Source organism: Prionailurus viverrinus, chromosome D3 (genome assembly GCF_022837055.1).
Source record: "Prionailurus viverrinus isolate Anna chromosome D3, UM_Priviv_1.0, whole genome shotgun sequence".
NCBI classification, from domain to species: Eukaryota; Metazoa; Chordata; class Mammalia; order Carnivora; family Felidae; genus Prionailurus; species Prionailurus viverrinus.
This window is the reverse complement of record NC_062572.1, coordinates 56,925,595-56,944,399: the sequence shown is the minus strand read 5'-3', so window position 1 is coordinate 56,944,399 and position 18,805 is coordinate 56,925,595. Positions and strand designations below refer to the sequence as shown.

Below are 18,805 nucleotides of genomic sequence, written 5' to 3'. Positions count from 1 at the left end.
TAGGGATTCCATATTATTTCTTTTATTTCTCTAATAACAGCTTCCAGTACCCAGCAACTCAATAAAATTGATTGGATGAATGAATCAATATTTAGAATGAAATTATTGTAGTAAAAATTACTAAGCCTTAAAATATGTTTTAGAATAATTTAAGAATGTTATGCTGATGGCAACAAATAAGTCATTATAAAACTTAAAAGATGTTATTTATGGGTAAGCATAATCACTATGCCAAATATCTTTTTTCATATTTCTTAAAGTTCTATATGTAAATGTGTGAAATTATGCAATGTTCACTCACAAGTTTTTAAAGTTTCCTATCAGATGATTTGGCTCAGTTTATCAAAATGTTTTTGTTTAATTACCTCTTTGTGGTGAATATATATTTCTTTATTAATTTTGTGTCTTTTATTTATTTATTTATTTATTTATTTATTTATTTATTTATTTATTTTTTGGTTTTGTTTCCAGGATGGTGTAGGGGTAGATGAGAAGCTGTCTTTGCGGCGGGTAGCTGTGGTTGAAGATTTCTTTGACATTATCTATTCGATGCATGTGGAAACAGGGCCAAATGGAGAACAAATTCGGAAACATGCTGGACAAAAGAGAACTTACAAAGCAGTAAGTTAAAAAAAAAAAAGACAGAAAATAGAAAGGCATGCATTTTGGAATTTGATATTATGTATATTTGTTGAAAATGGTTTAAATATTTATAAATAGTCTATCTTTAATATAAATTAGACCATATCATGGTCACACCCAACATGTAAACTATTATTATCACTGATTCTGTTTTGATCGTATATGCACTAAGTCTGTTGCATATAATTTAAATCTGTCTCTAGCACTCTCATTTTGTTTTCTTTAAATATACATAAAATGTGGTAGTCCCAGTCAAATGCCCACAAATGGAAAGATATATTTGTGTTACATATTCAATACATAATATATATTCAGATCATAAATATATGATATATGGACTGGGTCATATGAACTTTTGTACTACCACTATAGTCTTAACATTCCTTCCTTTCAAATCATATTGTGTATTATAAGTATTTCCATTTAATACTTATATTCACATGGATAAGAAAATTTGATGTACTTTTCTTGTGTCACCTTATATTAAGTACATTTGTCCTGAAGAGTATGTATTTCTTAATTTTCCAGAGTAGAGGATTAAAATATATGTGTTGTTTTCATAGATCCAATGCCCTTGAACATTTTAAAATGAAAATAGACAATTATGTATATCGTAAATTATGTGGAAAATAGATTTAATTAATTATTAGATATTGAAATATTTTCAAAATGGAGTTATATATTATTTCTAAAGTTTCTAATTATATATACAGTTTGACCTAGACATTTTAATCTAGCTTTTATTTAATCAAACATTTTATGAAATCATCTTCTAGATATTTCATCCTTTCTGGGAAAATTGAACAGTAAATTATTCTTTTCCAATATGAGCAAAGTATACATCAGAAGTGTTTTATCAGCAATCAAAAATAATATCCTTTTTTAGAATTCTTATTGAACTTTGCTTTTGGCTACCTTTTTATTGACTGTTTTCAGCTATATTGATACACAATATCAGTCTGGATCCATTTTTTTTTCAGATACAGAAAAATGTGTGAAATGCTCAAAGTTTCAAATACAGGTACATATGTTTGAAAATTAGCTACTGAGCATAAGAAATAGCTTCTTTTCCATAACTATTTTTTGCTATATTTCCAGGGTCATATTGAATCTTTGTAGTTGCATAATAACCCCTAATACATGTTGTATTTATCTCTCCTTCTCTATGGTTTTGTTTCTTGGCTGTTTCCAAATTGCATGGTTTGTGGGCAGGCACTATTGTAAGTTTCCTTACATAATTCTGCCACATAAACTTTCTTTTGACTTACATATCCTAGGAGACATTCTTATCATGACTAATGGCAATGGCCTAGCTTCTTAAAATATTTTTATGTAGACTAATATTACTGAACATACTCATTTTGCTTGTCTCCTAAGCCAGGGTTTTATCTTTGGATATTGGATATTAACAGGAAAAAATATACATCGATCTACTAATATCACTAACTGTGTACCCTTAAGATAATGCATTTTCATGAAATAGCTACCTGAACTTGATAGAACTTCGTATGGTAGGAATGCATAAGTTCAGTTGTGAAATGGAAACAAACGTGTCAACAAAAAAGTGGCTTCATTGTCAGTAGTAGTGTGGCAGCCAAATCTGTTTAGGTGCCAAAAGCAATTTAATATGATTTAATCTTTGAAGTGTATTTATTAGACACCTTTAATCGAAACGGAAACATGATGTAGACCCAACTCTCACCGTTTTCTTAGATGAAATGTAGGGAATGTGATTCCTTGCCATGATTCTTGCTAGACACTTCCAATAAATTGGTAAACATGTTTCCAACATGTATTATTTTGCATTAACATTATGAAGATATTGTATGCATTTTGGGGTGGAAATACCAACTATGGACATATACGTAGCACTGAAACATCATCCATTCCCTCTTGAGAACATCCTATTTGAAGATCCTTTCCCAAGTTTATTTTTAGTTTCCACATCTAAGATATTTTCACCCTTCACTAATATCATGAAGATTCTTTTTGACATAATCTTTTACCTCCTGCTTTCTCTTAATTGAATCCTAATTAGGAAAGATTTCCATTTTATAGAGTAATAATACATCATAGAACAAAAAGAACCACTGCAATGCCAGCAAAACTGTGCATATCACTCTATAATAAATTAAGTCTAATGTTAAAATTTAATATAAATGTTCAACTAACAGGGCATAAAACTAAATGCAATTTGAAATGGAATGGTTTAGTGGTACTAGGGCCCTACACTGTTGGGTCAGTGTTTAATTCTCAAGACTAATGCTAGAATTGGCTAGTCATTGGTAGAATTAGCTAGATACCAATTGCAATTACAATGGTTCCCATTAAGATTTTTTTCTACTTCTAACACATTAGTCATAGCGCATGCATGATTATGTTTATTGACCTTTTTTCTCCCTTTTGCTACATGGCCAAGAAATCATACTTATACAACTAATCATTAAAGCGTTTCATATTGTTTTAATAATATTATCAATAGATTTAGTGATCATTTTATTTACTTTGCCTTTTTTGCAAATCTTTCTATGTTTTCACTCTGCAGGAAATGGTGGTCCTTTAATATTGGATTAACTTTTGAATGCTATTTGTTTTTATCTATCTGCGGTATTGTCATTCCTTGAAATATCTAGGCATTATACAACTTAACTGTTATCACAATCTGACCTGATTATAGATAAAATTGGAGGGTATGTGTCCTACTCATGAGCTCTTTTTAAAAATCCACATAAAATGACACATTTTAGGAATATGTAAAGGCTATCATAATTATTTTGTTCAGTCATTGGGGAATTCTAGTGTCTTTTAGGTCTTTGCTTTTTTTCTGCATTTATCCTTGCATATGTATGAACTATTACTGCTGCATTAAATGTATTTCCTTCCTTATATTTGACTATAGTCAACTCTTGATTATCTGTATGAACAGAATGGAGAGGAGGAATGGCTCGTTCAAATATCACTTACATTTGAATTGAAGATAAATCTTTGTACTGAAAATTGAATGTTAAGTGTGCTTAGTAATTTGGAAGTTTACTCCAGAATTAATGACGTAACATTATAAGAAATAATTGTGAGATGTCTAGTCTTCTAGTACTTAGTTCTTCCCAACTTCTGCCCGCACTTTACCTTTGGAAATATGTCACTCTTCTTCAGTTATCTTTTGTCACTTGTGTTGTATCACAGGCTAAGCACAGCTGCCCTTCCAGTAATATTTCTTAAGGTAGGGTCCAATTAAAGGGTTAAATTTCAAACTCTTTCTTCTACATGTAAAATAGGAGGAACTGGTAGAAATCTGGGAACTAAGGGGAAAAGTTGGTGTTTTCAATAGAGAGAACAGTCTGCATATAAATGTGTACACACACACACACACACACGCACACACACAACTTGTAGTGTGATACAGTAAACCTACATGTATTATTCACATACATAGCTGCCAATAATTACATTCATTTAATTCAGAGTGGAGAACATATGCTGTAGCTAAAAAAAAAAATAGGCTAGAAGCCAGACAAACTCAGTTTCAGATTTCAAATCTAGCACTTCCTATCTGTATCAGTTTTGGCAAATTATTTACTTTTTTTTCCTCCTCCTGTTTCAAGGGCGATAACAATATGCATGGTGTGGCGAAATAAATCAGTTCATATGTGTAAAGTGCTTGGTACATGGTAAAGTTTGGAATAATATTATTTATCCTTTATCCAGTCACTACTCATGTTCCAGGTAGAAGAATAAGCAGGACGATTCCCATAGATCTGTCATTGCCTTAGTTACAATTATGGATATAATCTCCTCTGCCCGCCCCGATGCCTCTGTGTTGGGAGATAGGAATAGTAATAACTTTTCATGCATTCTTTTATGTCACATTCTAGACATCAGCATCCCTGGAAGTCCACAGTGTAAGTTTTATCTGAGGTTTCACTGGGCAGAAGGGAGGCATGAAAGCAGGCCAGGGTTTCCATGTTTAAATTTTTTTTCCAACTTTTTATTTATTTTTGGGACAGAGAGAGAGAGAGAGAGAGCATGAACGGGGGAGGGGCAGAGAGAGAGGGAGACACAGAATCGGAAGCAGGCTCCAGGCTCTGAGCCATCAGCCCAGAGCCCGACGCGGGGCTCGAACCCACAGACCGCGAGATCGTGACCTGGCTGAAGTCGGACGCTTAACCGACTGCGCCACCCAGGCGCCCCAATAGGGTTTCCATGTTCAAAAGGTCTCCTGCTTCATGGAAGTTTATGAGAATTCCATTCTTTTTATTTGCTCTTTCCAAAGTTTGAGTCTGTTAAGTTACTTTCAGATTAATTTTTTGAAAAAATTTTAAAACTGGCTCTCTTTAAGGAATGTGTTTTCAATATGAATTGAACATCCATTTGTAGGGATGTCCTATAGAAAAATAATGTATCATGCAGAATGTATCGTGCATTCCTACTCTGAGAATTGAAAAGGTACATCTTTAGTCTGTGAGACCTAGAATACTTAACCTTAGCTTTAATTAGCATAATTTTTGTTCTGTTCTTTTTATAAATACCTATTGGTTTGGTGTTTCCACTTCTGAATAGGACATTTTAACTTGCACCAGTTTCTCATGATATGTATGTAAAATTTTCTAGAATTCTTGTCAACTTATGAGACTAATGAGAAAAATTTGTAGCCATTCTGGTGTGAAAAAATAATACTACACTAAAATTTAAGAGTTCTAAACAATTAATTTAACCACTTTTTGGCTTAGGCTACAGTTTACTCAGATACGAAATGAGGGGGCTACATTTCAGGTTTTTTCAAACTCAAAGAATAACTCCTGTGTTATTGGTGTGTATGGGGCCGTCACTGTGCTGGAGACATAAGAGATAGTAACCAAAGTGAGTAAATTGGTTTGCACCAGAAATGTCCAAACATAGGGAATGTATCCTGCTGTTACAAAGGCAGATTGGCTGATAAGCATAGAATAGAGCTAAAATATTCCTGCTCCACTCTGATCCAGAAAATTCTTCTATAAATAATCATAATGATGATGATAAGAGCAATAATGAAAAGGATCTGTAGTCATTGGACTTCATATTTCCAGGAATTTAAAATAGTAATCAAAGGAGAAAGTCCATAAAATATTATCAGTGTCAGCAAATCTTCACTGCACTCCATTTTTGTTAAAAATTTTGCAGTAATCTGAACCATGTGACGAATGAGCAGCTCCTTAGTTATTATGGGATTTTAAGCTGCTGCACCACACATACGGCTATACCCCAATTGCATTTATTCTTGTTCAGAACGTGATGACTTTGCTATATATCCCTTTTGCTTATTCCTGGTTTTTTTCTGTATCTTTATTGTAAACATGAATAATCATGTGAAGATCAGTATTACCCATCTTATGGTCCTATAGTCTGAGACAGCGTTTAATAGGATTTGTTCAATCTTACTATTGAAAAAGAGAGCTACCTATGTACTTCTGTGATTAGTGCCAGAGAGGCTTTGCTCTCCAAATATTTTTCCCTTCCCTATCACAGTGCCTCAAGTTTTAGTTAGGATTTCATTTACTTGGGTTAAACCATGGCCCCTGTATCTTTATACAGGCTTCAAATATCCTTGAGCAAGAAAAGCTGGAGAGTAAATTAGGCTTCTAGCAGTCATCGACACTTTGTGTGATCATTTTACACATTTGCCTCTGTCTGTTGTATCTAGCTGGGTTTAACTCAACCATAGAGAAGTATACGGGATGGGAATGTGTGTTGCCCTAAATAAATGTTTTGATATCTGGCACCCCAGGTAGCATAGGATCTGCTGGATTTTTGTATGAGCCCTAGTCTGGCATTACACTTACATATAGCTTTTGAAACATGTATGATAGTTAGAAGTTGAGATCTCATGTCATCAAGGCAAAGATGAAAAACCTTTACAAACCTCATTTGAAACTATTTTCCAAAAAGAGGATACCATTTATTTTAATGTTTTTAGAACGTGAGAACAGTGTTTAAAAATATGTTAGAAAGGTTGGGGTGCCTGGGTGGTTCAGTCAGTTGAGCCTCCGACTCTTGATTTCAGCACAGGTCATGATCCCAGGATCGTGGGATCCAGCCCCTTGCCGGGCTCCACGCTCACAGTGTGGATTCTCTTTCTCTCTGTCTTTCCCTCGGTGCCTCTCTCCCTACTTGCACTCTCTCTCTCTCAAAATAAAAAAACGGAAAAAAGGGCACTTGTTGTATGAGCACTGGGTGCTGTATGTAAGTGATGAATCACTAAATTCTACACCTAAAACTGATATTACACTGTATGTTAACTGGAATTTAGATAAAAATCTGGAGAAAGGAAAAAATTAAAAATTGATGGGAAGTATTAGAAACTTAGAAACTCTGTGGGAAGTATTAGAAACTCTGAAACTTAAATCGGATTTTCTAGTAAAAAGTACTATCCAATCGTGATTCACTATAATAGAATAAAAAAGTGTATGCTTCTGTCTCTTCTCAATCCCTTTTACTATTTTCAATTCTCTCCTTCCCTGCCACAGATTCAAGTGCATGGATAGGGTGTTACTGAAGCTAAGTGTTGAGGAAAATGTTCTCTGGGACCTAGAAGTTAATATTATGCTGATAAGCCATCTTCTTTGACGTAATGCAAAGAAATTTCAAAGCAAAGTAACATAGCAAATGAATATAGGTTCCTGCCTTGTTTATGCAGGGAACATTTTTTATTTCATTATTGTAAACTACAGTGGCTTTAAAACATTTTTTTTTAGTGTTTATTCATTTTTGAGAGACAGAGACAGAGTGCAGTCAGGGGTGGGGCAGAGAGAGAGAGAGAGAGAGAGAGGGAGGCACAGAATCCGAAGCAGGCTCCAGGCTCTGAGCTATCAGCCCAGAGCCCAGCATGGGGCTTGAACTCACAAACCTTGAGATCATGACCTGAGCTGAAGTTGGACACTTAACCAACTGAGCCACCCAGGCACTCCTACAGTGTCTTAAATAAACAATTGTTCTGGATATCAGATAGAGATAGAAAAAAACCTTAAAATTATTCCAGCTTCAAATAATTTTGTAGACATTCTCTAATATTGAATTCAACGATGATATTATGAAATTATAACTAGTTTATCCTTGAGAGTTTATGAGTACAAAACATTTTCAGTGATAGATATTTTATGCTACTTGGATAAGGTTCCTTTTTTGTTTGTTTGTTTTTACGTTTTATGACTAGGTAGATGTTGAAATAATCACACAGTTCTTGATGATGGGGGCACCGTATCTGTTTCTCATACCACTGTGTCAAAGAAGGCACTCAGTTGTCGAAGGAATAAATTCTCCTTGTCTTTGTGAAGCCCTTGCCTTTTTGATACCAACTAAAGAGTATAAAGATGTTACTGTCACTGGGAATAATGAAATAAGATTAGCAGTGTATCCCATGGCTGTAAAGACTGTGGACTGCACAGCCCATGTTGACCTTGAAAAGAGCCCCAGATTTATGCAATTTTGTAGGTTATGAATAGGGTAAAAAAATATTTTAACACAAGTGCTTCTCATTTGCTTTTCAGGCAAAACTCGAATATACGAAAACTTGATAGCTCCATTAAATAATGCTATCATCTTTGGGGTGTCTGGGTGACTCAGTCAACTAAGGGTTGGACTCTTGATTTCCGCTCAGGTCATGATCTCATGGTTCGTGGGTTCCGCCCCCATATCGGGCTCTGCACTGATAGTGCGGGGCCTGCTTGAGATTCTCTCTCTCCCCCTCCCTTGTTCTCTCTCTCTCTCTCAAAATAAATAAACATAATTTTTTTAAATGATGCTGTCATCTTTGATGCAGGATATAAACACTACTTGCTTTTCCAGACATTGGTTTATTTTTATCAGATACACCCTTACACCTACATATTCAACATATACACACATATATAGGTTTTAGGCAGGTGATTTCTAAGTATTGAAAACATCTATTAAATTTATTTATTTATTTTTTTTTTTTATGAAATTTATTGACAAATTGGTTTCCATACAACACCCAGTGCTCATCCCAAAAGGTGCCCTCCTCAATACCCATCACCCACCCTCTCCTCCCTCCCACCCCCCATCAACCCTCAGTTTGTTCTCAGTTTTTAAGTCTCTTATGCTTTGGCTCTCTCCCATTCTAACCTCTTTTTTTTTTTTTTTCCTTCCCCTCCCCCATGGGTTCCTGTGAAGTTTCTCAGGATCCACATAAGAGTGAAACCATATGGTATCTGTCTTTCTCTGTATGGCTTATTTCACTTAGCATCACACTCTCCAGTTCCATCCACGTTGCTACGAAAGGCCATATTTCATTTTTTTCTCATTGCCACGTAATATTCCATTGTGTATATAAACCACAATTTCTTTATCCATTCATCAGTTGATGGACATTTAGGCTCTTTCCATAATTTGGCTATTGTTGAGAGTGCTGCTATGAACATTGGGGTACACGTGGCCCTATGCATCAGCGCTCCTGTATCCCTTGGATAAATTCCTAGCAGTGCTATTGCTGGGTCATAGGGTAGGTCTATTTTTAATTTTCTGAGGAACCTCCACACTGCTTTCCAGAGCGGCTGCACCAATTTGCATTCCCACCAACAGTGCAAGAGGGTTCCCGTTTCTCCACATCCTCTCCAGCATCTATAGTCTCCGGATTTGTTCATTTTGGCCACTCTGACTGGCGTGAGGTGATATCTGAGTGTGGTTTTGATTTGTATTTCCCTGATAAGGAGCGACGCTGAACATCTTTTCATGTGCCTGTTGGCCATCCGGATGTCTTCTTTAGAGAAGTGTCTATTCATGTTTTCTGCCCATTTCTTCACTGGGTTATTTGTTTTTCGGGTGTGGAGTTTGGTGAGCTCTTTATAGATTTTGGATACTAGCCCTTTGTCCGATATGTCATTTGCGAATATCTTTTCCCATTCCGTTGGTTGCCTTTTAGTTTTGTTGGTTGTTTCCTTGGCTGTGCAGAAGCTTTTTATCTTCATAAGGTCCCAGTAATTCACTTTTGCTTTTAATTCCCTTGCCTTTGGGGATGTGTCGAGTAAGAGATTGCTACGGCTGAGGTCAGAGAGGTCTTTTCCTGCTTTCTCCTCTAAGGTTTTGATGGTTTCCTGTCTCACATTTAGGTCCTTTATCCATTTTGAGTTTATTTTTGTGAATGGTGTGAGAAAGTGGTCTAGTTTCAACCTTCTGCATGTTGCTGTCCAGTTCTCCCAGCACCATTTGTTAAAGAGGCTGTCTTTTTTCCATTGGATGTTCTTTCCTGCTTTGTCAAAGATGAGTTGGCCATACGTTTGTGGGTCTAGTTCTGGGGTTTCTATTCTATTCCATTGGTCTATGTGTCTGTTTTGGTGCCAATACCATGCTGTCTTGATGATGACAGCTTTGTAGTAGAGGCTAAAGTCTGGGATTGTGATGCCTCCTGCTTTGGTCTTCTTCTTCAAAATTCCTTTGGCTATTCGGGGCCTTTTGTGGTTCCATATGAATTTTAGGATTGCTTGTTCTAGTTTCGAGAAGAATGCTGGTGCAATTTTGATTGGGATTGCATTGAATGTGTAGATAGCTTTGGGTAGTATTGACATTTTGACAATATTTATTTTTCCAATCCATGAGCAGGGAATGTCTTTCCATTTCTTTAAATCTTCTTCAATTTCCTTCATAAGCTTTCTATAATTTTCAGCATACAGATCCTTTACATCTTTGGTTAGATTTATTCCTAGGTATTTTATGCTTCTTGGTGCAATTGTGAATGGGATCAGTTTCTTTATTTGTCTTTCTGTTGCTTCATTGTTAGTGTATAAGAATGCAACTGATTTCTGTACATTGATTTTGTATCCTGCAACTTTGCTGAATTCCTGTATCAGTTCTAGCAGACTTTTGGTGGAGTCTATCGGATTTTCCATGTATAATATCATGTCATCTGCAAAAAGCGAAAGCTTGACTTCATCTTTGCCAATTTTGATGCCTTTGATTTCCTTTTGTTGTCTGATTGCTGATGCTAGAACTTCCAGCACTATGTTAAACAGCAGCGGTGAGAGTGGGCATCCCTGTCGTGTTCCTGATCTCAGGGAAAAAGCTCTCAGTTTTTCCCCGTTGAGGATGATGCTAGCTGTGGGCTTTTCATAAATGGCTTTTATGATCTTTAAGTATGTTCCTTCTATCCCGACTTTCTCAAGGGTTTTTATTAAGAAAGGGTGCTGGATTTTGTCGAAGGCCTTTTCTGCATCGATTGACAGGATCATATGGTTCTTCTCTTTTTTTTTGTTAATGTGATGTATCACGTTGATTGATTTGCGAATGTTGAACCAGCCCTGCATCCCAGGAATGAATCCCACTTGATCATGGTGAATAATTCTTTTTATATGCCGTTGAATTCGATTTGCTAGTACCTTATTGAGAATTTTTGCATCCATATTCATCAGGGATATTGGCCTGTAGTTCTCTTTTTTTACTGGGTCTCTGTCTGGTTTAGGAATCAAAGTAATACTGGCTTCATAGAATGAGTCTGGAAGTTTTCCTTCCCTTTCTATTTCTTGGAATAGCTTGAGAAGGATAGGTATTATCTCTGCTTTAAACGTCTGGTAGAACTCCCCTGGGAAGCCATCTGGTCCTGGACTCTTATTTGTTGGGAGATTTTTGATAACCGATTCAATTTCTTCGCTGGTTATGGGTCTGTTCAAGCTTTCTATTTCCTCCTGATTGAGTTTTGGAAGAGTGTGGTTGTTCAGGAATTTGTCCATTTCTTCCAGGTTGTCCAGTTTGTTGGCATATAATTTTTCATAGTATTCCCTGATAATTGTTTGTATCTCTGAGGGATTGGTTGTAATAATTCCATTTTCATTCATGATTTTATCTATTTGGGTCATCTCCCTTTTCTTTTTGAGAAGCCTGGCTAGAGGTTTGTCAATTTTGTTTATTTTTTCAAAAAACCAACTCTTGGTTTCGTTGATCTGCTCTACAGTTTTTTTAGTTTCTATATTGTTTATTTCTGCCCTGATCTTTATTATTTCTCTTCTTCTGCTGGGCTTAGGCTGCCTTTGCTGTTCTGCTTCTAGTTCCTTTAGGTGTGCTGTTAGATTTTGTATTTGGGATTTTTCTTGTTTCTTGAGATAGGCCTGGATGGCAATGTATTTTCCTCTCAGGACTGCCTTTGCTGCGTCCCAAAGCGTTTGGATTGTTGTATTTTCATTTTCATTTGTTTCCATATATTTTTTAATTTCTTCTCTAATTGCCTGGTTGACCCACTCATTCGTTAGTAGGGTGTTCTTTAACCTCCATGCTTTTGGAGGTTTTCCAGACTTTTTTCTGTGGTTGATTTCAAGCTTCATAGCATTGTGGTCTGAAAGTAAGCATGGTATAATTTCAATTCTTGTAAACTTATGAAGGGCTGTTTTGTGACCCAGTATATGATCTATCTTGGAGAATGTTCCATGTGCACTCGAGAAGAAAGTATATTCTGTTGCTTTGGGATGCAGAGTTCTAAATATATCTGTCAAGTCCATCTGATCCAATGTCTCGTTCAGGGCCCTTGTTTCTTTATTGACCGTGTGTCTAGATGATCTATCCATTTCTGTAAGTGGTGTATTAAAGTCCCCTGCAATTACCACATTCTTATCAATAAGGTTGCTTATGTTTATGAGTAATTGTTTTATATATTTGGGGGCTCCGGTATTCGGTGCATAGACATTTATAATTGTTAGCTCTTCCTGATGGATAGACCCTGTAACTATTATATAATGTCCTTCTTCATCTCTTGTTACAGCCTTTAATTTAAAGTCTAGTTTGTCTGATATAAGTATGGCTACTCCAGCTTTCTTTTGGCTTCCAGTCGCATGATAAATAGTTCTCCATCCCCTCACTCTCAATCTAAAGGTGTCCTCAGGTCTAAAATGAGTCTCTTGTAGACAGCAAATAGATGGGTCTTGTTTTTTTATCCATTCTGATACCCTATGTCTTTTGGTTGGCGCATTTAATCCATTTACATTCAGTGTTATTATAGAAAGATACGGGTTTAGAGTCATTGTGATGTCTGTATGTTTTATGCTTGTAGTGATGTCTCTGGGACTTTGTCTCACAGGGTCCCCCTTAGGATCTCTTGTAGGGCTGGTTTAGTGGTGACAAATTCCTTCAGTTTTTGTTTGTTTGGGAAGACCTTTATCTCTCCTTCTATTCTAAATGACAGACTTGCTGGATAAAGGATTCTCGGCTGCATATTTTTTCTGTCTAGCACCCTGAAAATCTCGTGCCAATTCTTTCTGGCCTGCCAAGTTTCAAAAGAGAGATCAGTCACGAGTCTTATAGGTCTCCCTTTATATGTGAGGGCACGTTTACCCCTTGCTGCTTTCAGAATTTTCTCTTTATCCTTGTATTTTGCCAGTTTCACTATGATATGTCGTGCAGAAGATCGATTCAAGTTACGTCTGAAGGGAGTTCTCTGTGCCTCTTGGATTTCAATGCCTTTTTCCTTCCCCAGTTCAGGGAAGTTCTCAGCTATTATTTCTTCAAGTACCCCTTCAGCACCTTTCCCTCTCTCTTCCTCCTCTGGGATACCAATTATGCGTATATTATTTCTTTTTAGTGTATCACTTAATTCTCTATTTTTCCCCTCATACTCCTGGATTTTTTTATCTCTCTTTTTCTCAGCTTCCTCTTTTTCCATAACTTTATCTTCTAGTTCACCTATTCTCTCCTCTGCCTCTTCAAGCCGAGCTGTGGTGGTTTCCATTTTGTTATGCATTTCGTTTAAAGCGTTTTTCAGCTCCTCGTGACTGTTCCTTAGTCCCTTGATCTCTGTAGCAAGAGATTCTCTGCTGTCCTGTATACTGTTTTCAAGCCCAGCGATTAATTTTATGACTATTATTCTAAATTCACTTTCTGTTATGTTATTTAAGTCCTTTTTGATCAGCTCATTAGCTGTTGTTATTTCCTGGAGATTCTTCTGAGGGGAATTCTTCCGCTTGGTCATTTTGGATAGTCCCTGGCGTGGTGAGGACCTGCAGGGCACTTCCCCTGTGCTGTGGTGTATAACTGGAGTTGGTGGGCGGGGCCGCAGTCAGACCTGATGTCTGCCCCCAGCCCACCGCTGGGGCCACAGTCAGACTGGTGTGTGCCTTCTCTTCCCCTCTCCTAGGGGCGGGATTCACTGTGGGGTGGTGTGGCTCGTCTGGGCTACTTGCACCGTGCCAGGCTTGTGATGCTGGGGATCTGGCGTATTAGCTGGGGTGGGTAGGCAAGGTGCTCGGGGGCAGGAGGGGCAGGCTTAGATTGCTTCTCCTTAGGTGATCCACTTCAGGAGGGGCCCTGTGGCAGCGGGAGGGAGTCAGATCCGCTGCCGGAGGTTTGGCTCCGCAGAAGCGCAGAGTTGGGTGTTTGCGCGGAGCGAGCAAGTTCCCCGGCAGGAACAGGTTCTCTTTGGGATTTCGGCTGGGGGATGGGCGGGGGAGATGGCGCTGGCGAGCGCCTTTGTTCCCCACCAAACTGAGCTCTGTTGTCAGGGGGCTCAGCAGCTCTCCCTCCCTTTGTCCTCCAGCCTTCCCGCTTTCCGAGCAGAGCTGTTAACTTATGACCTCCCAGACGCTAAGTCGCGCTTGTTGTGGGAACACAGTCCGTCAGGCCCCTCCGCTTTTGCAAGCCAGACTCGGTGGCTGTGCTTGGCCGGCGAGCCGCCCCTCCGCCCCGGCTCCCTCCCGCCAGTCCGTGGAGCGCGCACCGCCTCGCCGCCCTTCCTACCCTCCTCCGTGGGCCTCTCGTCTGCGTTTGGCTCCGGCGACTCCGTTCTGCTAATCCTCTGGCGGTTTTCTGGGTTATTTAGGCAGATGTAGATGGAATCTAAGTGATCAGCAGGACGTGCGGTGAGCCCAGCGTCCTCCTAAGCCGCCATCTTGCCGCCGACCTCCCATCTATTAAATTTAAACATGGTACACATAATGTTAGATCTACTTTTATATTAGAGCAGCCATACTATTGTTGAAAACTAAAAATAATTTTCAGCCTAATAAGTCAGATGGGTAAAACATCTCAGAAGGAAAAAAAAAATCAATGGCAAGGCAATTAGAGTTATTATACAACCATTCTGAAACTGAATACTAGTGTACTGCCATACATCAAAATTGATTTATTTCTCATATAGGTGTAGTTAAAATTATCACAGGTGGGCAGATTAATAGTGCAAATCCATTATACTCAGAAGCTGTCTTTTTGGTAGTGGAAATCGTCAAAAAGACATAAGAACTCACCGAAACCAGTTAATCATCAACTAATGTCACAAGCCCTGTCGTTAACAATTTTTGTATTAAACGATAATGTCCCAGTGAATAGATCTATTCCTTGAAAGGGAATTAACCTTTTGGAGAAACTATTAACTCTTAATGTCCAGCCTGGTAAATTGCGACTTCGGCGCACCCTTGTGGTGAAAGTGAGCCAGTGCAGCTTTACAACAGGATGATTAATGCCTACCAGCTGGTGATTCTCACTCAGATCCAGAGATTTAGGTCTTCCCTGGTGTGGTGATGGTATAACAAACAAAAATGTCCCGAGTTTCTTCAAGCATATGCATGGGTGCACCTGTGTAAATACTTACATAAGTATTTAAAAGGGATAAACTATAACAGGAAGAAGAGACAGGATGTGGATGACTAGGATGAGGTAGTAGAGAGAAAATGGTTCCCGTTTTGATGTCAACCAGACTTGTTTTGTTCTTACTTATTTTTATTTTTTTCTCTACTGTGAATAATGCTGCTCTAAGCATTTGTGTCAAGGTTTTTTTGTTTGTTTATTTTTGAGAGAGAGAGAGAGAGAGAGAGAGAGAGAGAGAGAGAGAGAAAGCATGAGTGGGGAGGGGCAGAGAGCTAGGGAGACACATGATCCAAAGCAGGCTCCAGGCTCTGAGCTGTCAGCACAGGGCCCCACCTGGGCTCGAACTCACAGACTGTGAGATCAAGACCTGAGCTGAAGTTGGATTTGTAACCAACTGAGCCACCCCGGCTAAATCCCAGATTAGGTAACAAGTTGGGCTTGTATTATGTGAAGGATTTTTTTTTTGACGCTCAGAAATAATATATGTAAAAATTTAAACAGTAATTTCTTCAAACATGATACTCTATTGAAGGGAATGGAAACTTGTTTTTTTTTTTTTTGATGTGGAGTTTTTGTGGGGTGACAGATTCTATAAACAGCTTCTTTAAAAAGTTATTTGTTTATTTATTTAATTTATTGATAGAATGCAAGTGAGTGAGGGGGAGAGAGAGAGAGAGGGAGGGAGAGAGAATCCCACCAGGTGCAGAGAGGGGGGGGGGGAAATAGAGCATGGAGTCAGGAGCCGGGCTCCAGCTCACGTGAAGCGGGGCTCCAGTTCACACGATGCAGGCTCAAACTCATGAACCATGAGATCGTGACCTGAGCCGAAATGTGATGCCTGACTGACAGAGTCAAACAGGTGCCTCTACGTAGCTTCTTACTAACCAGATTTTGAAAGATCTCTTTCTTTGTATCGTCTGTGCTCCTCTTTGGCCTATGGATAACACTCACCCATGTCTTTCATGCTTGACTTTCCCAGAATTGAGATGATGATTCACTGGCTTTATCAGAAACAGGTGTCCTTTCCTGATAGGTAAAAAAGAGACCAGCCTTCACCTATTCCTTGTCTGTTCACCTGCCCTTCTCCTCCCCAGCCCCCTCTTTTTTCCGGGGAAGTCCTCTCCAGTCAGTACATGGCACAGCTGTACTCTACTCCTTGGCTACAGTAATGGGAAAGGAGGTGAATCCCAGAAGAAACTGACTTAGCTGCCACTTTTGAGAATTAGGAACTTTGACCAAGAAATCTCTCTCTTGGTATGCTTTTTCTCTTAAGTAGAGAACGGGTAAAAATGGTATCTTTGACCTATGTATCCGTTAGTTGTATCATTATCTGTATAATCTAAGACAACATTTCGCAGTCGGGCTCTGTAGGTCTTTCGGCGGGCAGCTGGCTTTGTCCAAATACTCCAAGCCATTTAATATCCTTCACCCCTGCATGTTATGTTCCAGCAACACAAGCCCGGCTTCCTGTGAGAATCAGAATGCATCCCTATTCTCTATTTCTGGTCACCTCTATAGTACAGTAAACACACCAAGTTGAGAGATGTTTTCTTCTTTTTTTAAAAAATTTTTAATGTTTATTTACTTTTGAGAGAGAGACAGAGCAAGAGTGGGGGAGGGCAGAGAGAGAGAGAGGGAGACACAGAATCTGAAGCAGGCTCCAGGCTTAGAGCTGTCAGCACAGAGCCCGATGTGGGGCTCGAACTCACGAACCATGAGATCATGACCTGAGCTGAAGTTGGACGGTTAACCAACTGAGCCACCCAGGCGCCCCGAGAGACATTTTCTGAAGGACACCATGTGGCCAGTTCTCTACTTAGCATCTCAGAAAATTGTTATCATTATTTGCCGGTTGTTGAGCAATTCAAGAATTCAGACTATGATTTCTGCATCCGTGGCACATAGTTATCCTCTCATGACTGTGCACTTTGCCTGCACAGATCTTTGAGGGTTCTGTAACTTACTGGACTCCTGAGTAGTGAAGTCTAACCTCCTCCATTTATTCCCATTTCCCCTAAGGTGCCTAATTCTTGCCTGCTTTAAGTACCTGTGGCAGTGGTATTCTTAGGTACCTATTTCAAAGGAAACACTGCATCCCCATTGACCAGCGCACGTAGTAGTAAAGGTAGAGTTTAACAGAGGGGATTGCAGTCAGAACCAAGGGAGAGCTTGAATGTGCTGATGAATTCTAGACCAGGAAGTTTGAATTCTTTTTTTTTTTAATGTTTTTTGTTTGTTTGTTTGTTTTTGAGAGAAAGCATGAGTGGGGGAAGGACAGAGAAAGAGGGGGACAGAGGATCCAAAGAAGGTTCTGAGCTGACAACAGCAAGCCAGATGTGGGGTTCAAGCTCACAAACTGTGAGATCATGACCAAGCGCCCTGGAAAGTTGAATTCTAACTGATCTTTCCTAACCCCAGTAAATGCACTAATATTTCATATTATAAACATTTTTCAGAAAAAATCAAGAGAGGAAGTAAATTCTCCACAATTCCCATGTGTGTAATTGTGTGTTTTAATGTAGCTGTTCGTACCGCAAGTAATTATATAAGCATTTGCTTTGCTGAGTCATTTTATTTACATGCAATATTTAGGGATTCTCTTTATTTTACTATTAGGAAATGTGCATGAAGAAAAACTTTTCACTGCCCATCTGCTCATTTTTTTCCATCTAATATAAGAATTCTCTGTTACGACAATCTGTTCCTTAACAGGCAAATATTCTGACATAAGAAGTGACAAAAATAGCGTTCACAACTTTAGAGATCTATCGCCAGTTGCTTATCTCTCTTTTTGATGGTGTCTCATTTGCTCAATGGATGATAACTATTTTCATTATTGTAAAAAATACAGCCCCAAATTAAGGATGTGCATCATTACGAGAGAGAGAAAACAGAAAGAGAATAAGGTTCTTTGTTCACAAACCAATGCAGCGAAGTTTGAACGGTAATCAATGAAGCAAAAACTGTTTCCAGGAAAAGTTAATGAATTATAATTAAATTACATCACATGCTACTTCTTGTTTGCCTATGCCTTGATCTCCTAGTGTGTGATGTTGTTTGTAGTGCCTCATTCATGTGCTTTGCCCTGGAATGCTGTTCCCTCTCTCCTTACCTCCTCAATTCACATCAGGTGGCGGTTTTCTGTGCTTCTGCCCAGGCTGAGTGTCTTTGCCCTTCGCCTCTCATTCTAGCATCTCCCTGTCCCTGGAGGACACTGACTTCTGCCACTGTTCTGCCTTCACCATTCATTGCCCTCATACTACATCCGATGCATTTGCTTCTGGTTTTCAGATCACTTTGAGCTGTCTACAGTTTGACCTGAACTGTCTACAAATATCCCTGCCTGCATTAGGCCTCCTTTGGATTTTCCAGCCTTCGTTTTTAAATTTGACCGCCTATGCAGCATCTTCTCTCAACCCCATAACAAAAATCTTTGCATTGACAGACTGCATTCTTCTGCTTCAGACCCATTGTTTGCATTCCCTATCACAACCCCTTAGTGAGTTATCAAGTCAGTTTAGTGGGTTGTAAATCCTTTAAAAGGATAAAATGGAAGGAAACAGAAATGATCAGTTTTAATTTATAAATGTGTATATGTGCTAGCTTATCATAT

At 38.6% G+C, this 18,805-nt stretch overlaps 1 protein-coding gene across 2 annotated transcripts in view; it reads left to right on the top strand.

Moving 5' to 3' along the window:
• Positions 1-477: 477 nt before the first annotated feature.
• NOL4 (nucleolar protein 4) overlaps positions 478-18,805 on the top strand; it is a 343,605-nt gene continuing 325,277 nt past the window's right edge. For both annotated transcript variants that reach the window (XM_047827873.1, XM_047827870.1), the window contains exon 1: positions 478-621. In XM_047827873.1, the coding sequence (XP_047683829.1) occupies positions 550-621 (72 nt within the window). In that variant the 5' untranslated portion in view covers positions 478-549. The remainder of the gene's footprint in view (positions 622-18,805) is intronic.